The sequence below is a fragment of the Bos taurus genome, chromosome 26, assembly GCF_002263795.3.
Source record: "Bos taurus isolate L1 Dominette 01449 registration number 42190680 breed Hereford chromosome 26, ARS-UCD2.0, whole genome shotgun sequence".
Taxonomy (NCBI): domain Eukaryota; kingdom Metazoa; phylum Chordata; class Mammalia; order Artiodactyla; family Bovidae; genus Bos; species Bos taurus.
Window position 1 is genome coordinate 43,740,189 of NC_037353.1, and position 18,738 is coordinate 43,758,926.

General features: G+C 47.2%; 1 protein-coding gene across 3 annotated transcripts in view; it reads right to left on the reverse strand.

The window, feature by feature from the left end:
• The window catches only part of CHST15 (carbohydrate sulfotransferase 15), an 80,487-nt gene that overhangs the window by 27,516 nt on the left and 34,233 nt on the right, over positions 1–18,738 (reverse strand). For 2 of the 3 annotated variants that reach the window (XM_024986067.2, XM_024986066.2), the window contains exons 2-5: positions 7,495–8,540; positions 6,529–6,868; positions 4,518–4,664; positions 1,128–1,284 (exon numbers count right to left, since the gene is read on the reverse strand). In XM_024986067.2, coding sequence (XP_024841835.1) covers positions 1,128–1,284; positions 4,518–4,664; positions 6,529–6,868; positions 7,495–8,040 — 1,190 coding nt within the window. In that variant the 5' untranslated portion in view covers positions 8,041–8,540. The remainder of the gene's footprint in view (positions 1–1,127; positions 1,285–4,517; positions 4,665–6,528; positions 6,869–7,494; positions 8,541–18,738) is intronic. The other variant, XM_059882099.1, reaches the window with a different exon arrangement.

Genomic DNA, 18,738 nt, shown 5'->3' on the forward strand with positions numbered 1-18,738 from the left:
TCACTTCAGTCCTGTCCAACTATTTGTGACCCCATGGAATACAGCCCTCCAGGCTCCTCTGTCCATGAGATTCTCCAGACAAGAATACTGGAGTGGGTTGCCATGCCCTCCTCCAGGAGATCTTCCTGACCCAGGGATCAAACCCACATCTCATGTCTCCTGCATTGGCAGGCGTGTTCTTTACCACTAGTGCCAGCTGGGAAGCCCCTATAATAACCCATAACAAGAGGCATTTAGTCCAAAGGAAAGAAGACACAGGGCCCTGACAACATCTTCTATATCTTGCAGGCTTTCCCATTTGAAGGATTAGACCTGATCTATGTAGCTCTATGGGGAAAAAATGGGTCCAAAGTGTAGACACTCCCAAAAGATAGCCTTGGGGTCAATGTAGGAAGGATGCTCTCACTGGGCTGTCTGAGCGGAACTGGGTTGTCCTGGATGGGAACTCCTGGACCAGAATGGAGCCTCTTGTCTCTGGGGCAGGGGTACTGGTCAGGCCAGAGGGGAAGTGATGGACTAAATGATTTTAAGTCCTGGCAGCCCTAAGATTCTGCCACGCACACAGCCATTGTCAATGACATCAGCATGGCCTAGCGCTGGCCCGCCAGCCTCACCCAGTCTGTTCGGGACCACGCTAGCCTGGCCTCATCCACACTGAGCAGCTGCCACACTGCACAACAGAGCAGCTCTGTCGTGTTCTTCCTCTCGGAAAGGTGCAGCTGGCACTTTCAGAGCCGACAGGATAAAGGCATCAATCAAGGCAGAGGACAAAGAACTATAGGAGTTAAACCCTACAGAGAAATCCGACACCCCTGATTCCAAGGGCATTCCTCAGGCCTGGACATCACTCAAGGGGCAGTCCCACATCCCCAGGCCAGACCGGCAGAGGCTGAAGGCCCGCAGGCTAGGGTCAGAATGGCTAAGGAAACAATCCACAGTTTGTTTAGAAGCAGTGAAGATTGCCCCAAGAATAACGTTTACATAAGAAATAGCAGTAACATCACATGTTAAGCCTGTTTATTTAAAGAAGAAGCAGCAAAATCTTGCCTGCGATGAGAAGGAAGACTGGCCTTCAAAACTGCCTTTTCTTTTCCCAAAACAAAAAAATCCACGAATACACTGCTCACCTCTCCACAGGGTCCCTGAGCATGACAATCAGCTTTGCGTCTGGCTGGAAGGCGTGGATGAAGTCCTGGGTCAGAAAGGGGGGCTCGCCGTCTGTGCCGTTGTCATAGAAGAGCGTCCAGGCGTTGTTGTCCCACATGGTGGAGGCGCTGGCCTCGCCTAGAAACAGAAAACGCTGCAAGTGAGTGGGGCTGAATTACGGGCTCCCGCAGAGCGGCCTAAACTAGGGGCCACACCCGGCTGTGATGCCGTCTAAAACAGCTGTGCAGGAAGCGGGCAGACCAGACTCTGGGAAGAGGAGGCTGATGACCGCTCTCTGCCACACCGTCACCCCCTCCCCGCAAGGACCTCCATCTGGAGATAAAAGGTGATCTGAGCCACACTGAGCATCCCTCTTCCTCCCAGCTCCTCTCTCCAGGATGTGACAGAAAAACCTCTATGAGCATCTGGCCTCCCAATTTCACGATGTTTAACTTTGCCTACAGCGCACAGCTCCGTGGCATTTTAAGGGCCCGCTGAGAATATATTAGATGGTTTCCTTCAAAAGGCATCAGGGGTGAAGGAGGAGTTCGGGCAAGCTGACTCTCATTAGGAAACTGCAGGCAATCCACATCAATCTTCCCTTGAAATCACAAGGGTCAGTCCCCAAGCACACTTGAAGAGGGAGGCTTTGCGGGAAGGCTCATGGGACCTTGGTCCTCCGTGCCCACCCACCCCATGGCCTGGCACACAGCTGGGATTCACTCGGTGCTGGCTGGGTGAACGGGAAGCTGGTTCTAGCCTGTTTGATCACGGTCTGCATGACTGAAGCATGATGAGTTCAGTTAAGCACATTCTAGGCCAGGGGTGAGGCCAACACACAGACCTTTCAGCATTTCTATCTCATAGACTTGAACTGGTTCCTTTTTTTTTTTTTTTTTTAGGAATAGTCTTCAGAGATTCAGAAAGAAAGGCAAATCAATCAATTCATTATACATTTGATTTCCCGACATCGTACACGGGACTATATGACACATCTCAAAGTCATTTATTCAGGGAAAATCTGAGCTTGAAGACTGAGTCTCTTTGATCACTGATGAGCACATCACAGTTATGCGGAGAGTTAGCAGGCTCCTATTTATTCTGTTGGATGTGCAATCATGTCCAGGTGAGTATTTCTATTCTGATCTTTCTTTCTTTCTATTTTTTTTAAGAGGTAATACCGTAGAACACAGAAAAAAACAAGCCAATCTGAAGTCCTTTGAAAATTCTACTCACAATGAATAAGAGAATATTAGGCCAAGGAAAGTACCTAGAACTAAGTTGGCACAAATTTTGTCAATTTCATAAATGAACTGGTTCTATGCTTGTCCATTTATCTGTCTGTCCATCTACCCATCCATCTTTCATTCATCCTCCATCCATCATTCACCCATCCTTCATCCATCCATGCAGAAAGCTCTGATTTGGTGTCTAAAATGTGCCCAGCACTGTGCTTGGCACTATAGATAGATGACAGAAACAAGACAGACAATCCCCTTTAATCTCAAACCTTACAACCTAGGAGAAGATCAATAATTCAATAAACCATCAGAGCTTCACTTGAGCACTTTGACAGGGCAGAGCAGGGGACCTTGAGAGCCCTGAGAGAGGGCAGCAGCCTTTCCACATGTATTGATCCCCAGCCCAGAGAACCCAGCCACTGGAGTCCTTCCTGACTCCAGCCATTAGCCCAGACGACCGAGAAAGGGCTCTCTATGATCCATTGGCCAAGATGAAGAAAGACCAGTAAGCTTCTTCCAGGGATCTAACCAGAAGAAGCTGAAGCAGAGTTTCAGGGTTTGGAGGAACCCAGAACTGATCTGGTCCAACAAACCCATTTTACAGATGAGTAGACTGAGTTCAGGAACACAAAGACCAACTTGTCTCATGGCACAGAGCTCGCTGGTGGCACAGCCCGGGCTAGATGCCAGTTTTCCATCTACCATAAAACTCAACAAACTCTGCTTCAGGTAAACATCAGAGCATGGATATATTCTTTAGTTTTCATTTCTAAATCTAGAAGTAAATAAAATGAGAAAACCAAACTAAAGCCTTCCTTTTTTTATTCATTAGCTTAGGCTCTATTTCCCAACCTTAGGAGGTATAGACTTTTAGCTCTTTCACAAGAACATGAGATTTTCCCAGAGGTATATGGTAAGGGTGGTGGTGGCTTAGTCACTAAGTCGTGTCCAACTCTTGTGACCCCATGGACTGTAGCCTGCCAGACTCCTCTGTCCATAGGATTTTCCAGGCAAGCATACTGAAGTGGGTTGCCATTTCCTTCTCCAGGGGATCTTCCTGACCCAGGGATCAAACCAGGGTCTCCCGCACTGCGCAGATTCTTTACCAACTGAGCCACCAGCGAAGCCCACAGTGTATTTGAGCCGCAGTCAAATATTAGTTACGATTTGTAATTTGGGTGTTAACTCATGGCTGCAAGAAAACAGCTAGTACCCAGTTCGGACTGAGTAAGAGGGTATGCTCTCATCTGGCTTCTAGGACTCGAGTTCTTCGAGTTAAAAATAAATAAATCAGAGCTTCAGCATGTAAGTCTGTCCCCTTGGACATGGGACATATAAGTAAACAGCCGTCTTTCAGATGGTAGATTACAATTCTTCTTAGTCACTGATAGTGTAACCGAATTCAGAGAATCAAAATATAATAGATTTAAAACGAAAAAATAGATCGCTGCCTCAGGTAACCAATTTAAGAAAAATATGTGATTTGATTTCTCTCTCTCAGAGGTGTAAGTGGATAAATGTCTTTTAAGCTGAAGCCAATAGAGAGCGTGAACAGATGTGTTTTTTATAAAACATCCTTGTGAATTAAAAAAAAAAATGATTGCTAATCAAACCACCTCATTTTGAATGTCTAAAGGCATTAGGCTGACAAGACTGAAGCTTTTCCAACAGCAATCAGTCACCCATGATGCACGAGAGATGTGTCTATTTCAGGAGAGGCCACCTCCATCTTCACAGGGTCCCAGAGGCCAGAAGAGGCCACAAGAATTAAACCGATGACTAATTGGTTCATTTTGCATTCATGATCCCCTGTCCAAACTTACTCAGATGGGCGTATCACGAAAAGAAATCCAGCATGCAAGCTTAACTTTAATAAAAGCAAGAAACGGCAACGTTTTTAAAAAGCCGTTTCAGGTGCACTTGAGTCTCCACGAACTAGAGAGTCTACTAAACGCTTTTGCTTTATGGAAAATTGCACAAACAATATGAACATTTTACACAGGGGGAGAGACGTGGGGGGAGTCACTGGGGAAATAGGCACTCAGCAGCTGAGGGCAAATGTCATGCAAATGCTTGCAGGTGCAGTGAAGCCCGGCCTGGCCCATGGCAGGAGCTCCACGGAAGCCATACCGATAATGATTCTATTCATCTTGCTCGGCTCCTTCGCAGCGCTGGCCTGCAGTCCTTGATGAATCTGGTGTGCGGCCAGGTCAAAGAGGTCCAGGTAGTCTTCCACGGGATAGCGGTCCCGCAGCCCATCCCTCAGGCGGACGATTCCTACAAGAACCAGGAAGCAGGGGTTACTGAGGACAAAGCTACCACGCTGGGCTGGTGGCCTCCAGGGAGTGACCACAGACGGATGGAAAGGTCTGAGGGCCCCACTGCAGTAGCCAAGGCTTGACCCCATGAGCTACAAGAGATGGAGGAATGTCTGCAAACCGGCCACCCTCTTTTGAGCCGTATGTGCTTTGAGGGATGGAACACACCACCACTCGGGTGCACAGTAGCCCCTGAAAGGATGGCACACCTGTTCAAAGAACTATAATCGGGTCTACTTAGAGGGCCAGAGAGGTCGGGGCTGGTTAACACGGGCACCACGTGAGGTCTCCCAGGGGCGGGGCAGCAATGGCATCAGAATACACACGACGAATCACAAGAAAACACCTTCTATCAGAGGAGCCATATCCTCTGAAGCTCAGATTCGTCTTTTTTTTGTCAGGGCTCCCCAGCACCTTCCAGAGGTTCTTTTCCATCAGGAAGTCTATCCATTTCTCCAAACAATAAGGAGAACTGATGGTCCCTAGATGGACACCTGAGTGATTCTGGCATCAGCCACAAGCAGCCTAAATTGTCCCTTGCCTGAGAGGTGGGTAAATTTTCCTTGAAAATGTATTGACAACACACTGCCCCAAACCACAGCCACCAAGGCTAATGGAAAGTGGAGAGAGAGTATCCACAGGCAAAACAGCAAGAGGTTCAAGGTGATACCAGACACCAGACTCCAGAGGCTGCATGCCCCCATGACTCTCCCCTTGACCAGCGGGAACCTGGTTTTCACAGGGAAAGACAGTGAGTTCTGCAGGGGAGGGCCCCCTAAAGATGAGCACAGAAACTCTGGCTTCCACAGCTGCCGCTGCCAAACCACAAAAGACATATTTACACTTCTGTTCACTTTGGGACGAACATCAAAAGGATTAAGTCAAACGTCTGTCAGAAACACACTAAGGGTTGATCTCAACTTAGGTTGTACTAAGAAAAGCTTTCAAAATTTCTTTCCAAGCAACCTAGGTCCTTTCCATGGAAACCGCCCTCCAGGCTCACCCAGACTTTTGCATTTGTCATCCCTTAGCTCCAGTGACCAAACGTCTCCTGGAAGAAGGGAAAAGGCTGAGGAGAGGAAACAGTGACCCTGGGGGCTGAGGGGGTGGCTCAGGCTGGCTCAGGGCTGGGTGGAGCAGAAACCAGCCTGCAGTAGTCATGGGGTGGTGGCTACTGTCAACCTCCTGGGAAAGGGGTGCTGTGAGCGGGGGGGGGGGGGGGGGGCCAGAATTACCTTCATGGGGCTTTCATTCTGACCCTCTGAGGCCCAAGGGGCAGGCACGTCAGAGAAGAGGCGGGAAGCAGCTCAGTGACAGGCTCAGGTCCTGGGATGCTCCAGCAGGAAGCTGAAACCTGGCCAGACACAGCCGCCTTTCTTTCTCCTGCCTCCTCCTAGTGCAGGGGTGTGGGTGCGGAGGCTCCAGCAGGAACAGCACTGAGCTGGGAGCTGGGAGCGGACAGGCCCCAACAAACGTCCACCTGGATGATGCATGTCCCAAGGCCCTTCAGGACAAGAAGAGTGCCCATCCGGCACCCTTTCACTGGCCTTGCACACTGCCGGCACTGTATAAATGCTCACCAGGTGATCAGAAGCTGGGTACTCAGTCCTGCTGGGTGTCTGCCTGGGGATCTCTAAACCACAGAACTCTCTGATCTCCGCCTCTCAGCGTGTTTTCTCATTTCCCCACCTGCCTTCCTCCTGGAACCTCCCAGAATGCCCCGCTCAGGTCAGTCTCAGGGCTCCCACTCCCCTGACCCCGGAAGGAGTGACAGAGTGAAGGCGCCTGAAGCACCCTTGCCGTGGGGACATGGCGGCACGCACCAAAGCGCTTCCGGGTCCACCAATGCGGTTCCTTGATGGCAGAGAACTTGACTTCCGGGTGCAGCCGCAGGCGGTCGTAGAGGTCGGTGGTGCCGCACTTGGGCTGCCCAATGATGTAGAAGTGCGGCAGGCAGCGGAGGCGGAAGTGCTTGCCGTGTGCGTGGGACAGGTGGCCCCAGAAAGCCTTGCGCAGCGTGTCAAAGGTGGAGCGGAAACGCTTGGAGTAGAGTACGTAGGAGTTGGTCAGGTAGGGGTCGGTGGTGTTCCTGCCTGTGAATTCCTCGTACCAACAGGGGCTCTTACTGTTGGGAAGAAATTTGTGTGGGATGACGGAAAACATCTGCAACAGAAAGAGACCAAAACGGAGAGACACACTGAGAGGGGAAAACACACTCTGTCCTCAATATGATCCTACACTGAGGCTTATTACAACGTTCGCATGGGAAGTATTATTGGATGATGACTAAATACTAAAAGTAAACTTGGTAAACAATGACCATGCTTTTCCTAAAACCCCAATAAAAATAAAATATGAAGAGAATGAAAATACAAGTTCCATCAAAATCCATTCTACCATGATTTATTTTACTCACACACACGACTATATAGTTGTATATTTAAGTGGCCGTTAGAGACAAACACTGTGATTTAGGACAGACTAGAGAGTGATCTACAAAAGTAATTTTAACTGCCAGGACCACCTTTCAAGCAAAACATCCCAGAAAGGAATTATTAGAAAGGGGGGTTCCTTCAACCGTTTTAGCTGTGCCATTTAATACAGAGTTCCCTTGTTGGCATTAACAGCATGGACACAGCCCTCTCAGTGAACCCTCATCCATAAGGCTGTCAAATTACCACTATTACACTTGGGAAATTTTTGGTCACTTTCCTGCCAAAGGTGATGATAGGAAAGGAAGCAGCCATTCTTTAAAATCAGTCAACGGAGATGCGCATCGGGCTACTCACGTGCAGTTCCTGCTTCTTGAGATCTTCTACGTCTGGGAGCTGTCTGGTGGTGAACTCAATCCTGGATGTGATGCTGTTGATAATTAACTTAATGCTTGGATAGTCCTTCATGTATGAAATATTATTTACAGAGGATTGGTGATGATGCTCTTTTGCGTCACTCGGATTTTCGCCCTCCATCAAGCTGGGATTGCTGGGGAAGGCTCCGTAATGGAAAGGCGATGAGATCAGAAGTTCTTGGTGGACCCCAGAAAGGATGTAAGAAGCCATCACCAACGTCATTATTATCAATCCAAAAATGAGGCTGCATCGCTTCCCCTTCTTGAAGCGCAAAAACCCACCCCAGCTCTCATTCCCATCAGCCCTCACTTCGAGAACAGCCAGCAAGTTCATTTGCTTACCGTCCACTCGAAACACAATTTTGTTTTCTGCTTTGCACACTGGGCACTCCTGGCGACCGTGATGGGAGCTTCCTCGGCAGCTGACCTGCTGTGTCTGTACGTCGTCAGGTGACAGTTGGATGCAGCAATTAATGCAGTGCCTCATGATAATGCCCCTGGATGCTGGCCCACTGAGCCATGGGCAAGCCTCTGAGGAGTCCAGATGCCTGCAAGTCGTGCTGTGAAACTTGAAGGATGGCTCAGTGATCACATAAGATGATCAGAAGGCACAAGCAACAGAAACAAGAGTAAAAATGAGCAGGTGCCAAAACACCAGAGAATGAGGGATCACGTTCTTTGGTTTGCCTCTGAAAGATAACACGAATGATGTCCAACTGTCATGTTCTGTAATCCTGGAAAAAGCCACAAGGTCAGGAGCAATTCTTCCTGACCTTCAGGTTTTTCCCATGGCACCAAATGAAGTGGAAGTGTTCTTGCTGGAGAACAAGGAAACACCCAAGGGATTAGAAGATCTCATGGCCTCAATGAGAGATGGACAGACGCACCATCCACGCAGAGTCCATGGAGATTTCTTCTTTCACATCCTAAAGTTCCTTGAAATGTTTCCTCTTCACGGGGAACAAAATCCTCAAGATGTCAGATTACCTAAACAACAAAGAAAAGAGGTTTTATTACATTAGATGATGACAGCAATCACCCTGGGAACATCTTCCAAGGAGAGAAGTTCCCGCTTCTTTTCCACTTCTAAGTTTCAGCCACGTTGGCTAGGTCACAAGCAAGTTACCGAAAATCATATAGGATGAAGGGAGAAGTGTCAGGTCCTTGGTGTTTGGCTTTGGAGTTCAGTCTCTGCCACCAAATGTGACCCCAACACCAGCTCCACCAGCACCTTATTAAACACCTCTTATTTCACACAACCCACATATTCCATAATGTCTGTGCCTGGACATAGCTAAGTGACTAGAACCCTTGCTCCCAACTTGGAATCATTCTTAGATTCATGCACAGTTAGTCACTCTAAATTTGAGGGATGAATTGAAATAACAACTCTTTTAAATCAACAAAAAAAAATCCAAAGAGAATAGTTAAGATGGGAGCAGGCAGAGAAAATATTTTGTCCCCTCCCAACAGCACTAATAGTCTTTTAACCTAGAGCTAACATTATCAGTGTAGGATGCAAAAGTTAATGAAAATTTAGAAACACTGAAATGATTCTCTCCTTCAGTAGAATGTATCATATTAAAAAAAATTTGATTTTAAGTTATTAAGCAATTAAATCCAACATGTAGTACTCCCCCAAGTAACAGAAAACTTCAGACCCTGAAACAATTTTTCACTTTCATCATGCTTGGGAAAACATGATTCTTAAAAATCCATTAATAGAAGTCTGCAGTTATAAAATGTATTGTTGCCCAAGTGACACTTCTTTGTAGACATTGTAAAAACAGCAAAAAAGAACTATATGGTTTCTAGCAGTGGTAGAACATTGCTAATGAGCTAACCGTGTGACCTCGAGCCAGCAGCATAACTTTTCTAAGCTCTGGTTTCCTCACCAGTAAAATTAGGATGAAAGTATGTCCCTTTCAAGTGTGTAACAGTACTAAGTCAGCTAATGCATGTGAAAACTTTGCAGAATGCCTACACATGTTTCAGTTCAGTTCAGTTCAGTCGCTCAGTTGTGTCCGACTCTTTGCGACCCCATGAATAGCATGCCAGGCCTCCCTGTCCATCACCAACTCCCGGAGTTCACTCAGACCCACGTCCATCGAGTCAGTGATGCCATCCAGCCATCTCATCCCCTGTCGTCCCCTTCTCCTCCTGCCCCCAATCCCTTCCAGCATCAGAGTCCTTTCCAATGAGTCAACTCTTTGCATGAGGTGGCCAAAGTACTGGAGTTTCAGCTTTAGCATCATTCCTTCCAAAGAAATCCCAGGGCTGATCGCCTTCAGAATGGACTAGTTGGATCTCCTTGCAATCCAAGGGACTCTCAAGAGTCTTCTCCAACACCACAGTTCAAAGGCATCAATTCTTCGGCGCTCAGCTTTCTTCACAGTCCAACTCTCACATCCATACATGACCACTGGAAAAACCATAGCCTTGACTAGACGGACATTTGTTGGCAAAGTAATGTCTCTGCTTTTCAACATGCTATCTAGGTTGGTCATAACTTTCCTTCCAAGGAGTAAACGTATTTCAATTTCATGGCTGCAGTCACCATCTGCAGTGATTTTGGAGCCCCAAAAATAAAGTCTGACACTGTTTCCACTGTTCCCCCATCTATTTCCCATGAAGTTATGGGACCAGATGCCATGATCCTAGTTTTCTGAATGTTGAGTTTTAAGCCAACTTTTTCACTCTCCTCTTTCACCTTCATCAAGAGGCTTTTTAGTTCCTCTTCACTTTCTGCCATAAGGGTGGTGTCATCTGCATATCTGAGGTTATTGATATTTCTCCCGGCAATCTTGATTCCAGCTTGTGCTTCTTCCAGCCCAGCGTTTCTCATGATGTACTCTGCATAGAAGTTAAATAAGCAGGGTGACAACATACAGCCTTGACGTACTCCTTTTCCTATTTGGAACAAGTCTGTTGTTTCATGTCCAGTTCTAACTGTTGCTTCCTGACCTGCGTACAGATTTCTCAAGAGGCAGGTCAGGTGTTTAAGATCCCATAAAGGAGAGATAACATGAATAATGATAGCATCATCGATGACTCTTACTATTATGTTTTTCATTGTCAGTAAATACCAAGAACGTCTGAAGTGGAATCAAAGATGGGCAATCCCATCACAGTGTCTTTCCTTAGCGCCTGAGAATCAGCTACAGGTGGTAGACTCACTTCTACACACACACACACACCCTCCAACAATCCTTACTGTCCCCAGGGAAGGTGGTGTTAACTAACCCTGCATAAAGCCCCCCTCGTTTTGGCGGAGAGGCCAAGCAATCAACTTGGCAGCAGCAACATCCCCTTCCCTTGGACAGAAAGGCCTATGTTTTATCAAAACATGATAACCATGAAATAACCATGCAGTATTCCTAAAACGTCCTCCACAAAATGTTCTGCATGTTCGATAGGTCTTCAGGGCTTGAATTACCTGGAGGAAAGGTAGAATGGCCCAGGTGACACAGACTTCTTTAGAGCAGACTTCACCTTTTCACTGTGAAGCCATAAGAGAGGACTATAATACACAACATTTCCAAAACATAATTGACCATGGAATTCTAACTGATGTCTCAAGGAAGCAGTTTGAGGAATGCTAGTGAGTAAAGGCTGAGATAGGGGTCAGAGCAGTTCTGAGAAGCACAGAGGAGAGGGAGTCGTGGGAGCAAACAGCCCGGAACCAGGCCAACATCTCAAGCTCCACCACCCCCTCATCCCTGAGAGTTTTTGGAGGGACTCGGCAGAAACCTCAAGGCTCAGGCCTCTGCCTCCAACTTGCTCAACCAGCCTTGAACCATCACTTGCTACAAACAATTCTCCCAAACCAAAGAAACAAAAGGGCAAGCTCCCCTACTCAGAAACCCCGTCACTAAGCCAAGAAAACATTTTTCACACAGCGAAGACAAGGCCAAATGGGGTTAAAATGAGATTCCAGCCAGCATCGCAGGGGGGAGTCAGTTTGCACCCTTCTGTCTCTCTGGCTGTAGGAGGCCTAATTAGATCTTTTCCAAAACATGGTCTCGGAAGCTCCAAGACAAAAATGTACAAAATCTGGACCCACCAGAATGGGCAAAACATTCCTCAACAAGAACAAAGGTTTTCTAAGACAAGCACAATAAATAAATAGACCTGAGTAGTCAGAGAAGCTGACAGTCTCAACAGAGAGGCCTGGGACACAGTAGCCCAGAGGATTTGTCCCCTGGGCCGGCTGCATCCTCCAGCCAGACCTCCCACTCCGAGTCTCACTTTGTAAAATGGGAGCAGAAAACTGGCGACACAATTCCAGAGGCCTGCAGAGCCTAAACACTCAGATCCAATGTTATCGCCTATAATTCACTCCTTCATCCCTTCCCCCTTTAATTCTCCAGATCCCTCCTGAAGGAGGACCCTGCACTGGGCGCCGCCCGAGGTGCACGTCCAGGTCTGAAAGTGTCAGTCGCCTGGTTGTGTTCGGCTCCTTGCGACCCCGTGGACTAGCCTGCCAGGCTCCTCTGTCCATGGGATTCTCCAGGCAAGAATACGGAGTGGGCTGCCATTTCTTTCTCCAGGGGATCTGACTCTTTGCGACCCCATGAGCTGCAGGCCCTCCATAAAAACCCTCTAAATGACAGGATTCCAAGAGCTTTCTGGTTGGAGAGCCCGTGGAGGTGCTGGGAGGGTAGTGTATGCAGAGAGGGCCTGGAAGGTCCATGACCCTCCCCGAGGCTCACTCTGTGCATCTCCTCCATTTGGCTGTTCTTGTATTGTCTCCTTTGTAACGAACCCATAATAGTAAGGAAGGTGCTTTTCTGAGTACCGTGCATCATTCAACTTAAGGAACTTGAGAAAGGACTGTAGGAACCTCTGACCCTGCAGCCGTTAAAACAGAAGTGTGGGTAGCCTGGGGACCCGAGACTTGTGACTCAGGTCTGAAGCAGGGGCTGTCTCAGAGGTGGTAGTGGTGGTTTAGTCACTAGGTTGCATCCGATTCTTGCGACTCCACAAACTGTGGCCCACCAGCCTCCTCTGTCCATGGGATTTCCCAGGCAAGAATACTGGAGTGGCTTGCCATTTCCTTCCCCAGGGAATCTTCCCGACCCAGAGATCGAACCCGAGTCTCCAGCAGTGCAAGAGGATTCTTTACCGCTGAGCCACCAGGGAAGCTCCAGTCTCAGAGGACTGAGCCCTTAACCCGTGAAAGTTGTGCTAATTCCAGGGAGTTACTAGAAGAATTCAACTGAATTGCAGGACACCCAGCTGGTATCTAGAGAGTTGGAGATTTTGCCAGTGTGGCAAAATCCCCCCGGGGAGACTCTGTTTGAGAAAAAAAAAATGTTTGTTACATTTACATGTTTTATCGAAACATCTGACCAGCATATAGTATGTAAAATACTTGATTAAAAACAACGACCATATGAGTAGTGAGTGCATTGCTGTGAACAGGGCCTGGAGCTTTGAGGTTTCCAGACCACCCTTGTCCAAGTGGATGGGACTGGTACAGCAGTAACCATAATAGGGAGACCTTTGCCTCACCTGGAACTTATATTCCACCTGGAGTTAGGGGAATAGCAGGACAATAGACAATTTAAAAAGTCACAAATGAGTAACATCGTCTCAGATGCTGGAAGAAAACACAAAGGGAGAAAACAATGACACCCTTAGAACAGGGGCTCCCCGTGCCGCACCAGGGCCAGATGATGGTTTGTTGTGGGGGCCTGTTCCATGCACTGTAGATGTTTAGCAGCATCCCTGACCTTCATCCCCGGGGAGAACTGCTGCCTTAGAAGAAGGGGAAGTAAAGTGGAGAGGATGGCCAGGGAAGACCTATTTCAGGTGGATTCATCTGACTGATGAGAAGGAAGCCAGTCATGTAGGGACCAGGGAAGTAAAGATCCCGCAAAGAAGGGAAGCTGAAGAGCAAAACCATGGGGACCATCAGGAGAGCAGATCTCTGGATTATGGGGCAGGAAGCGGGTGGGAAACAGATGGGAGAAAAGGCAGGGACCAGACTCTGGAAGGCCTGGAAGGCTGGGATCCGTCCACACACAAAGAGGGAGGCACACTCTGGATTCTTTCAAAAGGATCTTTAAAATACATATAGCTGGGAACTCATGCAGCTAGACTGAAAGGAAAATGGATTGCTGTTTTTTTTCCTGTGTTGAGATTTTCTATACAGCAAGAACAGTCATTCCGAAACCTAACACTCAGGTTATTCTTTCTTAAGAAATAAGCAATGGATATCCACTTCACCCGTCTGGAATGTCCCCGTTTTGGTGCCAGTGGACTCCGATTAGCCAGGACCCCTGGCTCTCCCATTCGGGTATTAAACCAGAGTCTGCAGGCATGCATTTCAGTGAGATCGCCCTCCAGCCAGGGCTCAATGCTGTGCCCTGTGGGTGCAGGCTGGAATTGTGGGAACCCAGTACCACTGTAAGAGATCAGATAACCGGTCCCAAAATAGAAAGCGTTCAATTACCCAGCCTTGGCTAAGATGGCCCCTATTAACCTATGCACCCCAAGCATCATTAGCAAGCCATTTATAACAAAATTGTAATCGAGAGACCCAGATATAGCACTTCAGATTAAGTAATTGAATGCCCCCTCAGCGTTAAGATCGATAAAGGGCATCCAATTTCACCCTAGGAAAACCTTATTAAATAATTGTAGCTATAAGCTGATATAGCAGAAGAAAGATGTACAAAACTTCCAAAGAAATCGGGATGAATTTAAATAAATGGCTTCATTTAGGTAGAACATTTACATCTGCCCTCTGGGAATAGAGGGGGGAAAAAAATAGCTAATTACATTCTTTTACTTCAAGGTTTTAAAGAAAAAAAATTGATGGGTCTTAATTAACCTTTACTAAAACACAAAGCCTTCTGCTGACTACTTTGTCTAACTGCTGACATTTCTCTTCGGGCTATGTGTATGAAAATACATTTTTTTTCCCAAGGAATATTAATCAACAAGTGGCAAAGGAATATTTTTCACATTTAGCTCAAGGAGAGGGGAGAATTCTGTGCAAACAACAGATGCTCAGTCTCAGTCTCATACCTGGATCTCATGCCTTTGGCCACATCACAATCAGTAAATAGAATAAAGAAAGCTACATTCCTCAATTCACGACGTTGGTCAATAGCACAGTGGGAAGAATCCGGTCAGCAGTCATGTGGGCCAGCAGGCTTTAGCTGTGTCCACCTGGTGACCTCGGACAGGTCCCTTAAGTGACCTGGGCCTCTGTATTCTCAGCAGTCCTTGACACATAGATCACATAGTCCCCTGAAGACTGGGTGCTGGAGCGGGGTTCCCCTACCTTGACCTTGAGCAAGCCACTGAACCTCTCTCCTGTTTCCTTGGGTGTGAATTGGAGATAATCTCGTAACACTCATAGAACCCATGTGTGTCCAGCGTGTAGAAGAATTTCTGGCCCACAGTAAGTGCCAAATAAATCTTAGCTATGATTAAACACACACAGCCCTGGCCCACAGGAAGTAATTGGAAAGCAGCAGTTTACTACTGTTTATGGCAGTTTGACCTTTGGTTCCAGCTTATTATTCCTCTCTCTGTTCACCCCCTTCACCACATAAAGGACTCTGCAGTTCTTCTAATCAAATTAGTGTAATACCTTTCTCCACCCTTTGACTTGGGTTTGGAAACTGCTTTGGCCAACAGAATGTGGCCGCAGTGACAGCAGGCCAGTCCCAAGCCCAGGCCTCAGACGGGCCGAGTGTGTCCACCTGCCCTTTCTGCCTTTACGGGCGCTGTGGGAAGAACACAGCAGCATGGCCAAGAGGAGGGCAAGAGACACGTGGAGCAGAGCCACCTGGCTGAGTCCCACCTGGAGTAGCCAATACCCTGCTGACCCCCAGCCAATGTCTACAGACACATGAGAAATAATAAGTGGCTGCTGTTTTAAGTCACTGAGTTTAAGGGTATCTTGCTGTGTGATAAAAGCTATCCAATACACCCCTCTACAGGTTACAAACAATAGACTTTACTAAGTTAAGCTGATATGATTCTGCATTGAAGAGTTTCAAAAAGTATGTTTATCTCAGTGAGCAATTCAGGCCAAAGTAATCAATCACCGACTCAATGGACATGAGTTTGGGTAAACTCCGGGAGTTGGTGATAGACAGGGAGGCCTGGCGTGCTACGGTTCATGGGGTCGCAAAGAGTCAGACATGACTGAGCTACTGAACAGAACTGAACTGAATTCATCCAAAGAAGACCCAGTGAATCAACTGAATCAATGCTTTTGCCCTGGAGAATTCTTCGGCTAACACCAAAAGTAGATATGCCAAAATAATGCTGAAAACCCAGATGGCAGTTGGTCCCAAATCAAGACAAAACTACCCAAATGTCACATACCAGGTTATTCTCTGGCAAAATGTGTATTTATGACAACCACAGCTACTATGTTCTGGTAATCAAATGACTGACCCCATTCTCCCTACTCCCTGATGAAGAAACTTCCCCCTTGCCTATTTTACAGTCACTATAACTTCTTCCTTGCTTCTCTCCTTGAGCAAGCTCTTCTTGCATCCTGTTCTTCTGGTTTCCTTGCCAGATTTCACCTTTCCCGGTGACCGAGAAATCTCATCTGTGTTTTGTTTGAGACAGGATTCTCAAACTGACCTGCAGAATCTCCCTGGCTCACTCAAAATGTATGTCACATCCACACAGGTAGTTTTTTAAAAGTTATTTTTAAAGCGTACTTTGTATTAAGCTCATCATCAAATTTTTATTTGTTAATAATGACTCTGTATTAAGCTCATCATCAAATTTTTATTTGTTAATAATGACCACTGCACATGCTTTACAGTATAGAAAACACATTCTAAACTATTCTTTCATTACATAAAATTTATCTATACGAAAGAGACATTTTCTCTGAGATCAAATTTCTGCAAATACACAGCCAGCTCCTCCTCTGCCCAGGGAACCAAATGATGTGCAACTTGGTAGAAAGTTGGGAGGGAGCAAAAATGTTTTTTGAGAAGTCAGAATGAAGCTTCGCAGGCTTTGGAGTGAGGCAGACTTGTGTTTCAATCTGAGTCAAGTCTGAGCCAGCTTAATGATCTCGGGTAACTAACTTCACTGTCCTGTGACTTTATTTCCTCATCTGTAAAATGGGAATAAAACGATCTCCACCCAGCATGGATGTGAAGAGGAAATGAGATAATCTATATAAAATGCTTAGCCTAGCAACTGGCACACAGCAAGCCTCAATAAGTGATACGTATTCTTTGAGTTACTACAGGAGAAACCCTTAGGCCTTCGTCATTCCAGGCTACTTGCTTCCACTGTATATATAGTTCTAGGTACAGGTGTCCCATTTTCCCATCTGCAACTAATATGAAGTAATGAGTGAGAAGAGGCAGGTGGCAGCTAGAGGCAGGCACACAGACGTCAGAATAACAGCCAAGTTTTACAGCCAAAACAGGATATTAAAAAGCAGAGCTGACTGGGATCATTCAGATGCTTCCATAACCTGGGTGAGGAGCCCTGGAGAGCCTGGGATGACTGGACGTCCGCCCTGGGAAAAGATGAGGCCCCTTGGAGTGAGCATCTGTCTCCAACAAGGCAGCAAGCCACAGGGTGTGGCCCCTGAAAGCTGAGATTTCCCAAGGGGTCACCATTCAGACCTGACACTCACCTGGCCAATAACCCTGGACAAGTCCCTGCATCTCTGAGCCTGTATCTTGTACAGAAAATATGGAGTCAGGAATACCTCTTTCAGCCCTGACACTCCTGAATGGATGATTTGCAATGAACTTCTCCCTAGTAAAAGCCCATTATCATTATACTCATATCATAATCATCTATTATGTTTTCAGGCCACTAAGAAGCCAACCATTTTGCAGCAACGACTGAAAACCTGGTGCAATACTTGCCTTACGCCAGGCAAAAAAGCTGGACAATTAATTCCCAAACACACGAAGTATTCTCTCCTTATTAGTAGTTCCCACTGGGCAGCACATGTTTATCAAGCATCCATGGTGTGCAGACCGCTGTTTGTTGAGGCTACAAGTATGAAAAATGGCCAGTCCACCCCTCTGGAACATCCCAATGAACCCCAGGACAGAGGTTCCAGGAAAACTCCCACACTCAGAATGACAGATCCCCTTTCGAGGGCAGCCGCAAAGCTCACCAGCCCCTGAGTGTCTGCAGAGCCGGGAGAACCAGCATTACTTCAGGGGGCTGAAAAAGCACCCCAACAACAGGGCTGCCCCGCTGACCCATGGGATCTCCAACAGCTGAAGGCAGGAAATCAAACGAGATCTTTCTAACATCCTCCACGACCGCTCACTCTCCCAGAGGGTAACCTGCTCCGGCTCCTTCATGCAACAGCCAGATGTACGGACGATACTGGCCAGATGGCCCCGTCTCTCTGCAAAGCACAGGACAGCCAGGGGCAGGGTGGATAAGAGGCTGTGAGATGTTCACACTGCACCATCGCCTGAGACTCTCAACAGGCTTGAGATGCTAAAGGTCTTCGTGACACAACCCACGATTTTCTTGTTCTGGAACCAAACTTGGGGAGAAACTGTTCCTAAATGCTCAATTTATTATTTCCAGTAGTAATCCAAATCAGTGCTAGATTTAGGTGCTTGATTTTCCACTCAACGCTGCACATCTATGGCGATGGTCTTCTATTAGGGCAGAACCTACTGGAGACAAGCTTAGCAGGGTACTGTGGGACCCACCCACCTCCACGGTTCTTGGCGAGAAAGCAAGGACAATCCTACAATGCACAGCGTGTCAAGGAAGCCGAGTGGAGTCTGTTTGTAGACACTTGACGTTAGAAATGAAATACCACTCCTTGTGCAGACTGAGATGCATGCTTCAAAGCATCGGCCCAGTTTAGGGTTTTAAGTGGCTCCAGGGATGATGAAAAGAGAAGGTAACAAACATTGGTCCAACCCCTGCCACGCAAGGTCCTTTCTTTTTTTTTTTAAATTTTATTTATTTCTTGTTGACTGTGCTGGGTCTCTGTTGCTGCGTGGGCTTTTCTCTAGTTGTGGTGAGTGGGGAGTACTCTCCAGCTGTGGTGCTCAGGCTCAGGAGCTGCAGCTCCCAGGCTCTAGAGCTCAGGCTCAGTAGCTGCAGTGCACCAGCTTAGTTGCCCCAAGGCATGTGGGATCTTCCCAGGTCAGGGATTGAACCCACACTGCCTGCATTGGCAGGCACATTCTTTACCACT